Source organism: Puma concolor, unplaced genomic scaffold (genome assembly GCF_028749965.1).
Source record: "Puma concolor isolate L17-30 unplaced genomic scaffold, mPumCon1.1.hap2 unalloc_scaffold_5, whole genome shotgun sequence".
In the NCBI taxonomy this organism is placed as follows: Eukaryota; Metazoa; Chordata; class Mammalia; order Carnivora; family Felidae; genus Puma; species Puma concolor.
In genome coordinates this window covers 81,697-99,857 of record NW_028240258.1, presented here as the reverse complement: position 1 = coordinate 99,857, position 18,161 = coordinate 81,697, and the positions used below count along the sequence as shown (strand labels likewise).

The 18,161-nt window shown below is 47.9% G+C and overlaps 1 protein-coding gene across 1 annotated transcript in view; it reads left to right on the top strand.

Annotated features, from left to right (window-relative positions):
• The first annotated feature begins 8,615 nt into the window (after nucleotides 1-8,615).
• Nucleotides 8,616-18,161, top strand: part of LOC112859865 (protein Shroom2-like) — a 65,665-nt gene continuing 56,119 nt past the window's right edge. Inside the window, exon 1 of the mRNA XM_086696576.1 lies at nucleotides 8,616-9,103. Within this exon, the coding sequence (XP_086552702.1) occupies nucleotides 8,817-9,103 (287 nt within the window). The 5' untranslated portion in view covers nucleotides 8,616-8,816. The remainder of the gene's footprint in view (nucleotides 9,104-18,161) is intronic.

Here is an 18,161-nt window from a genome sequence, read left to right as displayed (position 1 = left end):
GCCCAGTTGACGGCCACCCCCACCTAACAGCTGCTTCCGTGTGTGGCTGTGCTACAGTGATGGCCACACGCATGTAATAGCCGCATTTGCCTGACTCCATGCCCACCTAGTCGCCATGCCCTCAAAACTGCCTTGTTCACTTGGTGGCCGCCTCAGGGCAGGAGGTACAGAGGAAGGCAGGCCGCAAGTGGAAAGGGTGACGGAGTCCCCTTCTGGTGTCCCTCCCGTGCCCTCTGCTGACGGTCCTTACTGGTGCCTGTGGCAAGGAGAAGTGGTCACAGGGCCCCTCTGTGGGATCTTCAGGGGAGGCCGTGGAGGGCAGAGCTAGAGCCGAGGCGGCACGTTGCTAACCGGCAACGTGAGAGCCGGAAGTCTTCGTGTCCCTTCTGGCCTGAACCCTCCCTGACACCTGACGGTGTTTAGAAGATGCTCCTTGGATGTGGCTTTCCGGAAGCCGTCCCTTATGTGCGTAGGCCTCTGTTCCTGGGACGCAGGGACAATGTGGTGATGAGGGCTTTGCAGAGTCCTCCTGTCCCGGACCTTGGCCCCGTAGAGAGGAGGCCCCGCTCGGGCCTCATCCGGCCGCAGGCGGGCAGCCGGGCCCGGGCTCGGGAGGAGCGCTTCTCCTTTGGCTCCTGGCGCAGCTGGCCTGGCTTCTGCGCTGTACTCCCGACCGCCTGATGCGGAGCCCCTCCTCTGCCGATTGTGCTTGAGCCGTCCTCCAGATTTCGGTTTCCGTCTCTGGCTGTCCGGTGCAGCCTCCAGATCTTGTCCTCTTCCGTGGGGCTTCCGCCTTGACCCTTTTGTTGGCCACATTCCCCCTCCGCGCACAAGCTCGTCACCCAGGCGTGTCTTCCTTTTATATATCTCGTCGGCCGGGCTCTGGCCGTTAACCTGCCTTGGTCCCTTTGTGCAGGCCACATTTGCCTTTCTTTTTATGGGGTCTCACGTGACCAGCTCTCCTTTTAGGGAGGCTGAAAGGAACGTGTTAGAATAGTCAGAGCGAGCCGTCGCATTCTTAAATGCCTCGGAGTAACACCAACTCGCTCACCGGGAGACCAAAGCCCAGGAGGTGGGTTGTGGTATCTTTTGTTAGTTTTAGGGGGGCATCGTTTTGTCTTTTCTCTTGCTTTTTGATTTTGGTTGTCAACCATGAGAAAAAAAAAAAAGAGGTTTTTTTTTCTTTCCACAATTGAGATTTTGTTGGTGGTTTGATGATCCGTACACAGACATTTCATTTTGTCTAGATTGTTTTGAAGTTTATTTATTTTGAGAAAGAGAGAGAGAGCATCCCAGGTAGGCTCCACAGTGTCAGCACAGAACCGGACATGGGGCTTGAAATCACAAATAGTGAGATCTTAACCTGAGCTGAAATCAAGAGTCGGACGCTTAACCGACTGAGCCACCCAGATGCCCCTCATTTTGTACAGTTTTTAACACAGATACCAAAGACCTAAAAAGATGTAGTCTGCCACTCTTATGTAAACCGTTATTCCGGTGACTTTACAGCTTGAAATGTGGAGGCAGATTTTCCTTAGGAAGAGATAAGTATCAGTATCTTGTGTGTCGATAATCTGTTCAATCACAGTGCTCCCCACCTCATTCACAATTCACAATTTAACATCCTAAACACGACTTGTTCAAACTTCCAGGTTTTTCACGGCACACAACCAAAGTGTTTAGGGAAACTGGGCTAGCACGCTCAGGAACTGAGTGTGCCAAGATCAGGGAATGGTGTTCTTTAGGAATTGTGGGGAGAGAGGTAACTTTCAGTGTTCGAGACACACGAAATACACGACCGTGCCTCCAGATTGCCACGTAGCATGCTTTATACTGTCGGCTGTAAAATCTGCTCCCCTGACCCATGGGATGTTAAGCTGACCCAGACAGCCAGAGCCTCCTGGGATTCCGTATCTTGCTCTTTCCTGGTTGTACTAAAAAATACATAACCAGCGAATGATTTTGCCTCTTAAAAAAAAAAGTTACAGTTAACTCAGATGAGGTGATATTCCCTCCTTAAAAATATTCCCAGACTTAGTAAAAAGCTTACATTTCCAAAATAGCGATGAAACTCCCCTCTGGATTCTGTAAGGAGACAGGGCCCACCAGTAAGACGTGGTGTATGATCTTAGGCTGGGCTTCCTTCACCTCTGCTTCTCCAGAGGCTGGGCTCTCCTGAAGCTTTCGTTCCTCTGTTTCCTCAGGTAGATCTGTAGTTTCTTGGTCAGTCCCTTCAGCCTGTTTTCCCATTTGTTTGCCCTTTTTTTTTTTTGTTTGTTTGAAGAGGTTTTGCTCCATTTCTACTTTTGCTGGTGCAGGTTTTAGCTGACAACTTGCGTGTCTCCTCTGGGGCTCCCTCACCGCCCCTGCACCCGAGTTGACCTTTCTCTCGGGCATCTTGGCCGTGGAGAGGGTGCCGGTCGGTCCCGAGATGCCGAAGAGCCTTCTAGAAGCTGGGCTGCCTGGCTTGTGTGGCTTCTCTCGTCACGGGGGGCCGGCAATTATTACTTGTTCGAGTCTCCAACACGTTTAGGTGGAAGTTTCCAGTTTTCAATGGGCTTGTCTGTTACCAGAGATACACATTCAGGTTATTTCACTACTTGATACTTCCCCTGGATGAGTCAGGTTTCCTTTCCGAAGCTTTTTGGTTCTGGGAGAATGAGTAAAATACTGAAATTAAGCAGCCTGAAGCGGTGACATCAGGGATTGCCCCGTCTAACAAAAGGCATTGCTTTGTCATGCAGTTCCTGTTGTCTGGACCATTCTTGAGGTAGAACTGATAAGTTGCACGTGTGATTCGTGGCCTTTGAAATAGGATATTAGACTCCGTGTCGTTTTCCTCCTTTCATTGTGATCTCTGGCCATCGTGATTTTCTGAATCACTCGAGCACAACACCTCCGCACCACTGGCTTCTTTCCTTTGGCCCATTGTGTCCATCTGTGCCGACATCGTGAGGTCTTCCCTCACAGCGTCTAGAGTCCTTGCCCACGTTCCTGTTCTCTGCCCTGTGTCGTTTTGAGCCCTCGTTTCTGTCCAGCGCCAAGGTGGAGGTGAGGATCTTCGTCATCACCACCTTGTTCTTAGGCAGAAATTCATTTCACGTGTTGTGCCTGCAAGGTTCATCTTCCACAAATACTTGCGTGAATACTATCATTTCCCTACTTCCAGGCCTGCTTTCTCTGCGCCTTCACTGCCTACGGGATATTGTCCCAGATTCTGATTCGAGGTCAAGTTCCTAATCTTCTCCCTTCTGCCCTTATCTTCAAACGCCCTCTTGTGAGAGCTTTACACCCTGCCAGGCTGACATTCCTGTGACACGTCTGGGCTTCCTGCCCGTGCCCCTGTCTTCACGTCAAGACCCGACTTTGGATGTCCTCCCCGAAACACGCACTTCCTTTCAAGTTGTGTTCATGGCCCTTCCCATCTGTGAAACTGCATTTCCGCCCCCGAGACAGAGGTGAACGTTGCCCCTCGTGCTGCCCCCTGCATTGGACGCGATTCCTTTCAGTGTATGCCTGGTCCACTCCCAGACCCGATTCTTTTGCCTCTGTGGGTCTTCATTCCCGATCATCTGTAACGTCCATTCCAAGAAGTATGAACACTGTGTTCCAAAATGACTCTCGGGCGTTTAGGTGACTCAGTCGGTTCAGTGTCTGACTTTGGCTCAGGTCGTGATTGCACGGTTTGTGGGTTCGAGCCCTGTGTCAGGCTCTGACCTGCCAGCATAGAGCCTGCTTTGGATTCTCTGCCTCTCTCTCTCTCTGTGACCCTTCCCCGTTGATGCTCGCCCGCTTGCTCTCAAAATAAATAAATGATAAAAAATAAAGGCTTGCGTTAACTGTTTCTCCCCACTGCTGTTTCCAGACAACATATTCCTATAAGAAGAGTAAGGCCTTCTTTATGTCACGGGACATCTCACTTCATTGGCACGGTGAGTGTGGGTTTGCCGTACGGAATGCCAGTTAGTGACTCCGGGTGGAATATGCGGACTGGCGTGGGCGCTTGGGACTCCCGTTCTGTACGTGTGAAGTGTGTGCCATGTGGGCCCGCATCGTGGGCACAGCAGGGTTTGTCTCTGCCCGCCTCCCGTTGTGCGGGGGACTCTTCTGGGTTGGAGCAGGTGACCTTGGCCGGAACTGCCCTGCTGGTGGCTCCCACCCTCTGTACACGTAGGTGGTCGCCCCTACTGGTTAACAGTGCCAAGCACAGTCCTTTGTAGCGTGTGGCCCTGGGGACGGAATGCCCATCAGCGTTGGGTTTGGATACACTGTCACGTGCGGGCAGGCAGAGTCCTTATCCTGTGCGGGTAGCACCGACTTCAGGTTTGTTCTTCGCCAAGTTGAAGCCTAATTAATCCCACCTGCTGTGAGATGTTTGGGGGGGGGGGGAGTATAGAATGCAGGTTTTCAAAGCTGCTTTTTCTTTTACAGCTTCTTCCCCCAAGAGCACAATGAATATCAAAGAGAAACTTTGTCTTGGGGAGGAAGCCAAGGGCGGGGGTGCAGGGGGGAGGGTAAAGCCCCAGCTACTTTATCTCCCAAACCCAGACCGATTTTTTTTCTGGGAAGTGTAGGTGGAGTGCGTTAGGGCGAGGCTGAAGGAGGCTTTGGAATGCAGTCTTCCTTTATAGAGGAGAAACTGGAGAAGTCTTTACAGATGAGAGGAAGTAACATGGTGTTCGTCTCCGTGGTGAAGCCAGAGGACATGACGGGGCTTCACGGGAGTCTCGCACAACTTGTCCATAGAAGGGTTTGTGGGGATGACGCGGAGAAACCCACCAAGTGGTAGCTGAGCCAGACACCGGTGACGTGTCCCCTCCAGGGCCTGCTGCCTTAACAACTGTCCTGAGACCCTGCAGGTCATTAGTCACGGTGGTTTTGCCTAAAGACGTTCTCTTTCACTGCAATTCAAAGGGAATCACTGTAGGGAGGACGCTTATGTTCACTCTTATCGTGGGGTCAGGATCTTTTCTTGTAGATACAGAAGAATGTGTGACTTTTAGTATGCTAAATGTGTCTCACACAAAACTCACCATTTTAACCCCTTTAGAATGTGTGATTCAAGGGCGCCTGGGTGGCTCAGTCCATTAAGTGACGACTCCTGGCTTCAGCTCAGGTCATGATGTCATGGTTCGTGTGTTTGAGTCCCGTGTTGGGCTCTGCACTGTCAGTGCAGAGCTGGCTTGGGTTTCTCTCTCTTCCTTTAAATAAATAAATAAACTTAAAAAAACTTGTATGTTCTGTGGCTTCCTCATGGTACCTGACCCTTGTGTGTTGTGATGAGTCTCCAAAAAGCGCATCCTTCAAGGCGGCACCAAATGCCATGGGCTCTGTGAAAATGTTCCTGGAGTGTGCATCCACACCATAGAGGGCAAGCCGACTTCTCACTCATCTGGTACTTCATTTATCTGTCCCTATATCTCTACACTGCAACTCAAATCATCGTCTCCTCTCCTGGGAGCTTGTTAAGGATGGTCTTAGAGACGCAGAAGTTCAAGCCCCACCCAGGACCTGCTGAATCAGATCTGCATTTAAAAAACATTTTTTTTAAGTTTTATTTATCTATTTTGAGAGAGAGGGCATGAGCAGAAGAGGGGCAGAGACGGGGGAGGAGGGGAGAGAGGGAGAGAGACAGAATCCCAACCAGGCTCCACACTGCCAGTGCAGAGCCTGATACAGGGCTCAAACTCACAAACTGTGGGATCACGACATGAGCTGATATCAGGAGTGGGATGCTTAACTGACTGAGCCACCCAGCCACCCCCAGATCTGCATTTTAAACCCTGGGAGACTTGTGTGCACATCACAGGTTGAGAAACGTTGGCCTCTAAGCCTAGAAATGTCTTCGAGGCGGGAACTACATCTTGCAAGACGCACTGTCCAGTATCTAGCGGTTTTTGCGCATAGTACTTGCTCTGTAGATGCTTACTGAAAGAATAAGTACAAACTCTGAACGCAGATGGCTTTTTTTGCACTCATGCCACCAAAGCATTTACCTAATGGAATTCAGGCAATAGTTCGCTGGGTACAGACCCAAGTTACCATCTGCATGTGTTCTGTATTCTAGATTTTGCCCTCCAGATTGTGTACTTAGCGCCAAGAGGAGAGAGAGAGAGGAGATGAAACTGACCCAGGCACGCCTTGAATGCTGCCTTGAGGGCCTGCAGCGTCTGGGTCCCTGTTTTGGGGGACAGGTGCTGGTCTTGACCCCAGCCACCACAGTGCTGCGGGCTCTGGTAGTGACCCCAGCCGGAGCGTTGGTCAGCTTCCCCTGGGGGCTTTCCCTGCACGGGCAGGGTCGCCGGCCGTCCTCGTCAGTGTGAACTTCGGTGGTGGAGGCTGCTGCGATGCTCACCCTTTCTCCTTTATCTCCTGTGGTTTACCTGGTGCCCTCTTTCACCAGCGCTCTAATTGTTGGGGATCCAGGGTTCCATCTCTGTGGTTATCTGCCCGTGACTCTGTCTTCTGTCCGGGCAGCCTCCTTCAGTCTCCCCAGCCCCCTGGTTTGTTTGTTTTTTTTAAGTTTTATTTATTTCTGAGAGAGAGTGAGTGTGTACGCACAAGCCAGGGAGGGGCAGAGAGAGAGAGAGAGACAAACAGAATGGAAGCAGGCTCCAGGCTCTGAGCAGTCAGTACAGAGCCCGACACGGGGCTTGAACCCATGAACCACAAGATCATGACCTGAGCTGAAGTTGGACGCTTGACCTACTGAGCCACCCAGGCACCCTGCCCCTCAAATCTTTAAATATCTTCTGCTTGGGGTCACTCCATGGGTGGGCCACCTTTCCCTGGATGCTCTTATCCCACAGCCAGCTGCCCACGGACCCTCCACCTGGACAGCCCCTTGGCCTCTCGCACAGGACGTGTCAAAAACCTAAGCACTCCACTGAATGTCACCTGCACCTTGACTGTACCTGGCTGAACGTGTAATCTTGGGCAGGTGGAAATTTATTTACAACGTGTCTGTTACTGTGTTGGGATAAAATTGTCTAGACTTTTGAAACCAGTTATTAACAAAAATATGAAGCCATCCATTCGGTTAAGAAGTGGTCGTTTACTTGCATTGATGGTGTTGACTTACAATGAATAATTGCTTGGTTAACCTGAGAGTTCAAACGTCGTCCTTAGATTTAAGGGGAGATTTGAGGCAACTATCATTCACTTGCAGAACTGAGGCATGTAAGTTGCTTAGTACCCAGTTTTTTAACCTGGAGGAAAGATGTACTGCTCTACTGCTTTGTGAGGGCTTTGTAAGTAACTGTTAGGTTGGCCGCGGCAAACAGTCAGGCAGTGAACTTTCAGATTGTACACAGATACTCTCACAAACGTTAACTTTGTTCACCGGTTTTCCTAGCAGTTTGTAAAGATAATTGCTTTTTGGTATAAAACTGGGGTTGGCAAACTGTTTTGTAACAAGCCAAGTAGTAAATATTCTTGGCTTTGTGGGCCAGGCGACTCATTGCTGTCCTGTAGCCATATGTAAGCAAGTGGGTGTGGTTCTATTGCAGTAACATTTTATTTACAAAAAAGGGGGGGGGGCGCATCTGGCTGGATTTCGCTCATGGGCCATAGTTTGTCAAGCACTAGTAGAGAAAGCAGACAGGGTTAATTGCTGCTGAGATTATTATTACTGTATAGAAAAAAACTAGGTTTAGTATTTAAAGGCCAAGATTTCTTGGGGCGCCTGGGTGGCTCAGTTGGTTAGTATCTGGCTCTTGATTTTGTCTCAGGTCATGATCTCTTGGTTCATGAGTTTGAGCCCTGAGTGGAGCTCTGTGCTGACATCATAAAGCCAGCTTGGGATTCTTTCTTCCTCTCTCTGCCTCTCCCCTGAGTGTGCACTCTCTTTTTCTCTCTCTTAAAATAAATAAACGTTTTTAAAAATGCCACATGTTGCAGAATTCTTTTTATTTGTTTAAATGTTTAATTTTTTTAATTTATTTATTATGAGAGAAAGAGAGACAGCACAAGTGGGGGAGCAACAAAGAAAGAGGGAGAGAGAAACCCAAGCAGGCTCCATGCTACCTGTGCGGAGCCTGACACAGGGCTCGATCTCATGAACCATGAGATCATGACCTGAGCCAAAATCAGGAGTTGGATGCTTAACCAGCTGAAGCACACAGGTGCCCCATTGTTCATTTATTTGAGAGAGAGAGTGCAGGGGAGGGGCAGAGAGACAGGGAGAGAGAGAATTCCAAGCCGACTCCACATTGTCAGCGCAGACCCCAATGGAGGGCTCTGTCCCACAAACCGTGAGATCATGACCTGAGTCAAAATCAAGAGTCAGACACTTAACCACCTGAAATGCCCAGGCGCCCCTGTAGGATCCTTTTTCTGTGAGCTATCCAGCAAAGGCAAATGCATAGAGACAGGAGGTGGGTTAGTGGTGGCCAGGGCTGGAGGGGATCAGGAGGTGACTGCTCACGGCTACCAGGTTTCTTCTGGGTTTAGGACGTGATGGTTCCACAGTTCTGTGAATATACTAAAAAGTCATTCACTTGTATATTTTATGTGAGTGAGTTTTCTGGTATTTGAACTCTCTCTCAGTAAAGCAGTTACAAGAATCTAGGCCTGGGATTAATGTATGAGAAACAGTACATAATAAAAATAACCCATCATTATTGTTTGGATAAAGGATTTCCAGAAAAGGGCCCTGTATCTTTAGATCCACCGTTTTGGGTCGTGCGTGTTCCGGAGCGCATGCGCTCTTTCCTGTTCCCTCGGTGAAGGTAGCCCACGTCCCCGCAAAGGCAGCGCTGGGTGAGGGATGTGTCCCTCATTCGTCAAATAGGAATCTGCGCAGCCTCAGGGCGTAGATGGGGTCCTGGCCGATCCCAGAGCCAGTCATAGAGCTGTGGGCGGCACACGTCACAGGCACGTTGCTCCTGGCTGACTTCTGGGGACTTGCTTTGTTTGTTTGGAGGCTCATGGCACGTGCGTCTTTGTTGCAGATTGAAGAAGGAAGTAAAGCTGCGGCAGTGGACAAGTTACTGGCCGGGGACGAGATCGTCGGCATCAACGACATTGGTCTCTCAGGGTTTAGACAGGAGGCGATTTGCCTGGTGAAGGGCTCTCATAAAACCCTGAAGCTGGTAGTGAAAAGGTAAGACCCACGCCTCGTGCCATTTTCACAAACAGAAGTGAGTAAAATAGCAAAAGGTGAAGCTAGGTCTGCTGATCTGTATCACTGCAAGCAAATCCCGGTTTGGACTTAAGGGGTGTGTGTGTGTGTGTGTGTGTGTGTGTGTGTGTGTGTGTGTGTGCGCGCGTGTGTGCACGCATGTGTGTGTGTGCCCGCGCGTGCGCGCGCGCGCGCTCATGACCATAAATGTCTACTCCTTGGCCAAGGGTGAATCCAGCATCCAAAACTTAAAAGATGCCTTCTTCTAGTACTATGCATTGTTTATTTGATACATTAAGTGAATTTGAATGCTTTTTTCTTTTCTTTTTTTGATTTAAAATCAAGTTAGTTAACGTACAGTGTGGTGTTGGTTTCAGGAGTAGAACCCAGGGATTCATCGCTTACATATGACACCCAGTGCTCATCCCAACAAGTGTCCTCTTAATGCCCATCACCCATTTTCAGCACCCCAGTCAACCCTCAGTTTGTTCTGTGTATTTAAGAGTCTCTTACGGTTTGCCTCCCTTTCTGTTTTTATCTTATTTTGCCTTCCCTCTCCCTGGGTTCGTCTGTTGTGTTTTTTAAATTCCACTTATGAGTGAAATCACATAATATTTGTCTTTCTCTGAGTTATTTCGCTTAGCATCATACATTCTAGTTCCATCCACACTGCTCCACTGGCAAGATTTTATTCTTTTTCATCACGATGGAACATATTCCATTGTATACATAAACCACATCTTCTTTATCCATTTGTCAGTTGATGGACATTTAGGCTCTTTCCATACTTTGGCTATTGTTGATATTACTGCTGTAAATACTGGGGTGCATATGCCCCTTCAAATCAGCATTTTTGTATCCTTTGGATAAATACCTAGTAGTGCAGTTGCTGGGTCAGAGGGTAGTTCTATTTTCAGTTTTTTGAGGAACCTCCATACTGTTCTCCAGAGCGGCTGCACCAGTTTGCATTCCCACCGACGGTGCAGGAGGGTTCCCCATTCTCCACATCCTCGCCAGCATCTGTTGTTTCCTGAGTGGTTAATTTTAGCCACTCTGACCGGGTGTGAGGTGGTATCTCATTGCGGTTTTGATTTGTATTTCCCTGATGATGAGTGACGTTGAGCATCTTTTCATGTGCCTGTTAGAATGCTTTTCTCTTTTCTTCAGCCGTATGTAGGTTATTCTGTTAGGGAGCTGCACTGACGCTTCAGATGAAGTGTTGTTACCTCTTGTTTCCACAAGGTGGCAGGCTACTGCGTTTTCGCCTTAAAGGAAAATGGTGCAGGGCTGCCTGTACACTTGTCAGCTACCGGGAGTTTTTAGCGCTGTGCTGAGGTCTGGGGGGAGCGCGCTGCCTGTTCCTGCAAATCAGATTGCAGAACTTTGGAGGACTTGAAGTGGTTAGAAAAGGGGAATGAGGGGCGTGATGTTTTTATGCACAGGAGCGACCCTGAACCCCCATAAAGGTACTTGTGATTTCTTGTCTTCAAATAGAAGTAATTCTCTACCTTGCATTTTGTAGTTGGCTAATTCACACTAAAGTGTTTGCATGCCCCTCCTCTTTTTTTTTAAGTGGAATTAGTGTATTCTTTCAAGTTTAACTGTAAATTTTAAAAAATAAATGGACTCAGGAGCCTGAGTGGCTCAGTTAAGCGTCCGACTTCGGCTCAGGTCATGATCTCATGGGTTTGTGGATTCGAGCCCCGCGTCGGGCTCTGTGCTGACAGCTCGGAGCCTGGAGCCTGCTTCGGATTCTGTCTCTCTCTCTCTCTCTCTCTGTCTCTCTCCCTTGCTCGCTCTCTCTCTGTCTCTCTCTCAGAAATAAGTAAATAAACATTTTCTAAAAGTGTGTTAAAAAAAATTAAACGGACTGAAGCATTTACTTCCATTTTTAATACAAGTAGACTTGAAAGCCTATTCCCAAAGGAATTCACTTTTTATTTTTTATTTTTTTTTAATGTTTATTTATTTTTGACAGACAGAGAGACAGAGCATGAGCGGGGAAGGGGCAGAGAGAGAGAGGGAGACGCAGAATCCGAAGCAGGCTCCAGGTTCCTAGCCGTCAGCACAGAGCCCGACGCGGGGCTTGAACCCACAGACCGCGAGATCATGACCTGAGCTGAAGTCGGATGCTCAACCGACTGAGCCACCCAGGCACCCCTCACTTTTTTTTTTTTTTTTTTGACTGAAACCATATCCAAGGAGGAGGCTCAGAAACAAGGAAGAAAAAACTCTATTTCATTGCCACACTGAATTAACAACTTCATTTCCAAGTGGTACAGACTACCCTCTCTGTAAATCAGAAAAATAAACTCTTAGATGGGCAGTTTGGGAGCCCTTTGGAGAGGATGAGATAGGAGAGACACCGTCATATTGTATAATTATTCCTTTGTGGTCACGTTAACGACCTTTCTAAGGCAGGATACGTGTTCTAGGATTTAGTGGTGCTTAGTGCAGTAATGATGATGCAAAGGGAAGCGTGCTCCACAGAGGTGAGCTGGGTGTTATCAACTGCCTCGGGGAGTCCTTACCAGCTCCCCAGCTGATTGAGGTTGCCCTCTATCGTCTCTCATAGGAATCTGCGGGTTTACTTGAAAATGAGACAGTAGTTTTTTTTTAATGTCTATTTATTATTTGTTTTGGGAAGCGGGGGAGGGGGGGGCAGCGAGAGGGAGGGAGAGAGAATCCCAAGCAGGCTCCGCTGTGCCAACGCAGAGCCCGACACGGGGCTTGAATTCACAGACTGTGAGATCGTGACCTGAGCCAAAACCAAGAGTCAGACGCCTGACAAACTGAGCCAGCCCCCCTCCCCCGCCCCCTGAGGCGCCCCCTGAGATGGTAGGCTCTGGCTGTCTTGTTGGCAGAGATCTAACAGTTAGCAAGACCCATCGGTGAGATTGTGGGGAACCAGCATGTATTTGATACAATGCCGATTGGACTACAGGTTAGACAGACTTTCCGACGAGTAGTTTGGCGACATGTTTCAAAAGGCAGGTCTTGGACCCACAATTTTCGTTTCTGGGATCCTAGATACTCAGCAAAGGGAAATTACTGAGGTGAATTAGAGACCACCCAAACTGTAAAGTGCTGCTGTTACCAATGATGTCAGTGTTTCCTGACATGGGAAGGCGCCCCACAAAGTCCAGGTGAGTGGAACACGTAAGAGCAGTCAGAGAACTGTGTATGTCCCATTCTCACAAGGTTGTTCAGTTGGTTTGTTAGGTATGCTTCACGCCATCATGCAGCCCAGCATAGGGCGTGAGCCCAAGACCTGAACTGAGATCAAAGGTCAGATGATTAAGGGGGTGCCTGGGTGGCTCGATCGGAAGCGTCTGCCTTCGCTCAGGTCATGATCTCATGGTTCGTGAGTTCGAGCCCCACGTAGGTTCTGTGCTGACAGCCCGGAGCCTAGAGCCTGCCTCAGGTTCTGTGTCTCCCTCCCTCTCTGCCCCTCCCCCACTCATACTGTCTCTGTCTGTATCTCTCCGTCACTCTGTCTCTCTCTCTCTTAAAAGTAAACATTAAAAAAAAAAGAGGGGGCACCTGGGTGGTTCAGTCGGTTAAGCGTCCGACTTTGGCTCAAGTCATGATCTCACGGCTTGTGGGTTTGAGCCCCGTGTCAGGCTCTGTGCTGACAGCTCAGAGCCTGGAGCCTGCTTTGGATTCTGTCTCCCTCTCTCTCTGCTCCTCCCCAGCTTGTGCTCTGTCTCTCTCTCTCTCTCCCTCCCTCTCTCTCTCTCTCTCAAAAATAAATAAACATTAAAAAAAAATTTTTTTTAAAAGAGTCAGACATTTAACCCACAGAGCCACCCAGATGCCCCATTGTTAGTTTTAATTTTTAAAGATATTGTGGTACAATACATATAACAGAAAATTTACCATCTTGGGAATGCAAGCTGGTGCAGCCACTCTGGAAAACAGTATGGAGGTTCCTCAAAAAACTAAAAATAGAACTACCCTACGACCCAGCAATGGCACTATTAGGCATGTATCCATGTGATACAGGTGTGCTGTTTCAAAGGGACATGTGCACCCCCATGTTTATAGCAGCACTATCGACAATAGCCAAAGTATGGAATGAGCCCAAATGTCCATCGATGGATGAATGGATAAAGAAGATGTGGTACATATATACAATGGAGTCTTACTCGGCAATCAAAAAGAATGAAATCTTGCCATTTGCAACTACGTGGGTGGAACTGGAGGGTATTATGCTAAGTGAAATGAGTCAGTCACAGAAAGACAAATATCCTATGACTTCACTCACGTGAGGACTTTAAGAGACAAAACAGATGAACGTAAGGAAGGGAAACAAAAATAATCTAAAACCAGGCAGGGGGACAAAACAGAAGAGACTCCTAAATATGGAGAACAAACTGAGGGTAACTGGAGGGGGTGTGGGAGGGGGGATGGGCTAAATGGGGAAGTGGCACTAAGGAATCTACTCCTGAAGTCGTTGTTGACTATATGCTAACTAATTTGGATAAAAATTTAAAAAAAATAAAAAATAAAATAAATAAATAAAAGTATATTTATCATGGTGAGCAATAAAAAAAAGAAAATTTACCATCTTAAACATTTTTAAATGTACATTTAAGTAACATATTACATATTACTTTTATAGTACTTTATAAATTATATTATTATACTCACAAGTTATGTTTATAACAATAAAAACTAGCATTAAAAAAAGCTCACTGCGGGGCGCCTGGGTGGCGCAGTCGGTTAAGCGTCCGACTTCAGCCAGGTCACGATCTCGCGGTCCGTGAGTTCGAGCCCCGCATCGGGCTCTGGGCTGATGGCTCAGAGCCTGGAGCCTGTTTCCGATTCTGTGTCTCCCTCTCTCTCTGCTCCTCCCCCGTTCATGCTCTGTCTCTCTCTGTCCCAAAAATAAATAAACGTTGAAAAAAAAAAAAAAGCTCACTATTTTTAATTTTTTATATTAAAAATTTTTTCTTAATTTAAAAAAGTTTTTAAATTAAGTTTATTTAGGGGTGCCTGGGTGGCTCAGTCGGTTGAGCAACCGACTTCGGCTCAGGTCATGATCTCATGGTTTGTGAGTTTGAGCCCCATGTCAGGCTCTGTGCTGACAGCTCAGAGCCTGGAGCTTGCTTTGGATTCTGCGTCTCCCTCTCTCTCTCTGCCTCTCCCCCACTCATGCTCTGTCTCTGTCTCAGAAATAAATAAACAATAAAAAAAATAAAAAAAAATAAATTAAAGTTTATTTTGAGAGAGACAGTGTGAGTGGGGTAGGGCAGAGAGAGAGGGAGAGAGAGAGAATCCCAAGCAGGCTCCGTGCTGACAGCACAGAGCCCAGCACGAGGCTTGAACTTGCGAAACCATGACCTCATGATCTAAGCCTGAAACCAAGAGTCGGACACTTTAACCAGCTGAGCTCCCCAAGCACCCCAGCTCGTTGCATTTTTAAAGAGGAAAAGCTTTGGGGGTTCAGTGTGCCTGTGCTCGTAGGAGTCAGCAGGAGGGTTGGTCCCCAGGAAACCGTCAGCTGTGCACCCTGTTCTGTTCTAGGCAGTGCCCCAGAGAAGGTCTGTTTATTGCTCTGTGATCGGAACAAGAAGAAGGACCCTAAGAAGGCAGGTGTTGGAGTGCTGGCTACGATATACTCTAAGGCTAACATGTACTTCTGCATTTATTCAGTTCTTAAAGTAACACCAGGGCGCAGTCGACTCCCCGGGCTCAGAAGGGCATTGGGTGGACCAGGGGTCTTGCACCTCTGTTGTGTGTCTCCGGAGAGCAGCATTGGCACTCACTGCTGATCTTGGGCTTCTTTGTATCATACACGTTCTTGTGCACTTAACGTCTGTTTCCGCAGAGATCGTTCCGGGTTGACTGTGCTGAGGTCTGAGTCGCGATTTCTCTTAACGACCCCACGCTGCTCCACAGTCTGGATCCTCCGCTGTTCTACAGAACCTCTGTAGACGGATATTTCTGGTGCCTCTGGTGAAAGCCTGTAACTGCAGCATGTGGTGTCTCTGTACCCGAGTCTGTGTACCTGTACGTACAGGTCGTTGCAGTCCATTTCCAACCTGGGGTTCTTGAATCAGAAGTTTGGGGAGCACGAACTGCGACAGCCACCTCCAAATTTCTCGGGCCGCTTTTCAGGCTCACGTCCACTCTAGCAGAGGTTATTTTCAGTTTAGTTCTGTACTCTTTTCGAATGTGACGGGTGAAAAATGGCTTCATTGGTTAAATGAGCATTTTTCAGGGCACCTGGTGGCTCAGTCAGTTAAACATCTGACTCTTGATTTCGGCTCAGGTCATGATCTCACGGTTTGTGAGGTTGAGCCTCGCATCTGCGCTGTTAGCGTGGACCCTGCTTGGGATTCTCTCTCCCTCTCTCCGCCCCTCCCCTTCTCTCTCTTATGCACACTCTATCTCAAAAATAAAATAAACATTTTTAAAAATTCAAAACAGGGGCGCCTGGGTGGCGCAGTCGGTTAAGCGTCCGACTTCAGCCAGGTCACGATCTTGCGGTCCGTGAGTTCGAGCCCCGCGTCGGGCTCTGGGCTGATGGCTCAGAGCCTGGAGCCTGTTTCCGATTCTGTGTCTCCCTCTCTCTCTGCCCCTCCCCCATTCATGCTCTGTCTCTCTCTGTCCCAAAAATAAATAAACGTTGAAAAAAAAATTTTTAAAAATTCAAAACAATTTAAATGGGCACTTTTCATTATGAATGAAGTTGGGCCTCTTCCCTTATATTTAGAAGCTTTTTTTTTTTTTTTTTTTTTAAGTAGAGGAACATCTTTAAGGATATCAGAATGATCGGAATTCTGTTCCAAGCAAAGCATCTATGCCACAGAGAACTGGCCAGTGGAGGGACAGGGAGGAGATGCAGGGCGCCTGCTAGCTGATGGAGGTGACGAGTTATCTAAATAAAAGACTCTTGGGGAGAAGGAAGAGACTTTTGCCCCGAAGGATTGATGGGAGCCACTGTGTAGAACTCCACTTTTGTGTTCTGTATGTCCAGTTTTCTTTAAATGAGGGGTGCACAGGATAATTTTCTGGTTTAGATGGGAATTAATGTTGTTTTTTTTTTTAACGTTTATTTATTTTTGAGACAGAGAGAGACAGAGCATGAACGGGGGAGGGTCAGAGAGAGGGAGACACAGAATCGGAAACAGGCTCCAGGCTCTGAGCAGTCAGCACAGAGCCTGACGAGGGGCTCGAACTCACGGACCGCGAGATCTTGACCTGAGCCTAAGTCGGCCGCCCAACCGGCTGAGCCACCCAGGCGCCCCGGGAATTAATGTTTTAAGCAATACGTATAACAAGATAATGATTGTTCACTTCTGTTTTTATGAAAACATACTTTATTTTGATCATTTTTTAAAATATATATTTGACATATACCATTGTGCAATTTGAAATACTTTTAATAACACTTAGGTATTACAACAATTTTTAAAATAACTTTGTATTAATTTTTAATACGATATGTTGATATTATTTTTTGCCTAATAGAAAAAAGTCTAAGGGGTGCCTGGGTGGTTCAGTTAAGAACCCAACTCTTGATTTCAACTCAGGTCATGATCCCAGGGTCATGGGGTGGAGCCACATCTGGCTCTGTGTTGAGATTCTGTCAGTCTCTTTGCCCCTCTCCCCTGCTTGCTCTCTCTCTCTCTCTCTCTCAAAAAAAAAAAAAATTAAAAAGTCTGAAATGGTGCTTTGTTCAGAAACATGAATGAAATTCTGTAACCTGGTTAATTAGTTAGTATTAGGGTCTGTTGCTGTCACCCAGCACATGGCAACTCACTGCTACAAAATCCTGAAGATGCTCAGAGGAAGGACCACTAAAACTTCAAACTGAGTTTTACGTTGTCCTTATTACAGAGGCACCAGTGGGTACTTTTAAAACAATTTCTCTGGAATTGGTAATGTGTATTCTTTTCTGCCTAAATTTAAATCTCTGTTTAAAGCCTGCCATTCTCCTCCTTCTCCATCCCCAGGCAACCACTTACCGGACTTCTGTCTCACAGATCAGTTAGCATTTTCTAGAACTTTATGTACAGCTGCAAAGTAAATCATGTGCTCTTAAAAATACAAAAGACAAAACCCGACCAGTTTATAAAAAAGCATTCTGGGGGTGCCTGGGTGGTTCAGTCGGTTAAGCATCTGACTTCAGGCTAGGTCATGATCTCACAGTTTGTGAGTTCGAGCCCCACATCGAGTGAGCTCAAGCCCTGCTTCGGGTGAGCCCTGCTTCTGTTTCTCTCTGCCCCTCACTCACTTGTGCCCCCTTTCTCTTTCTCTCTTTCTCTCTCTGTCTCTCTCTCTCTCAAAAAAAAAAAAGGCACTCTGTAAATTATTCATAGACTGAACCACAAACACATAAATATCCTGTGTTGCCCTGCCCGAGAGTATGGCCAAATGATGAATTAGCTTGCTCAACTCTTATTTAACTTGATTGTACTCCCAGCCCGTCCTCAGAGGCCCAGAGAAGGGCTGACATTTATGACAAAGACTGAGAGTGGCCAGTGCAGGTATGGTGGTTCTCGGAGGTTCTGGGGAAATGTACCTCCGTGCAAACTACGTACCCAGAGTTTCATGAGTAGAAACAGCTGTTCACATGCTAACTCCTTCCTGCTAGTATATCTCTTACCCGTAGGCTTGTTTTGTTTCGTTGTGTGTGGTGATCAGGGGAGCGAGCAGGCAGGATGGGATCGAGGGAGGCCGCTTGGACAAAGCCGTGGCGTCTGGTTTCCTGGGCCGTGGGCAGTGCTATCTTGTCATCGCTTAGGAGCCGGGAAGGGAAGGTGAGTCAGGAGGTGCGAGTGGCTCTTACCTCTCCCTGTGAAGTTTCTTTCCCAGACACAAGAGAGAGAGCGCTTCCTTTCTCCCCATGTGGGGTCAGCTGGAAACAGAGACCTGTAACCGTGATCCCCACCAAGTGCACATCTGTTCTCCTGCACGATGCCCAGGTGGTCAGGGAGGGGGCGGGGGTGTCTGCCCGGGAGTCAGGTGAACTGTTAGGCCATGAAGAGAGGCTGAGCCGAAAGCTCCTGCCTAGATCTTCCCTCCGGGC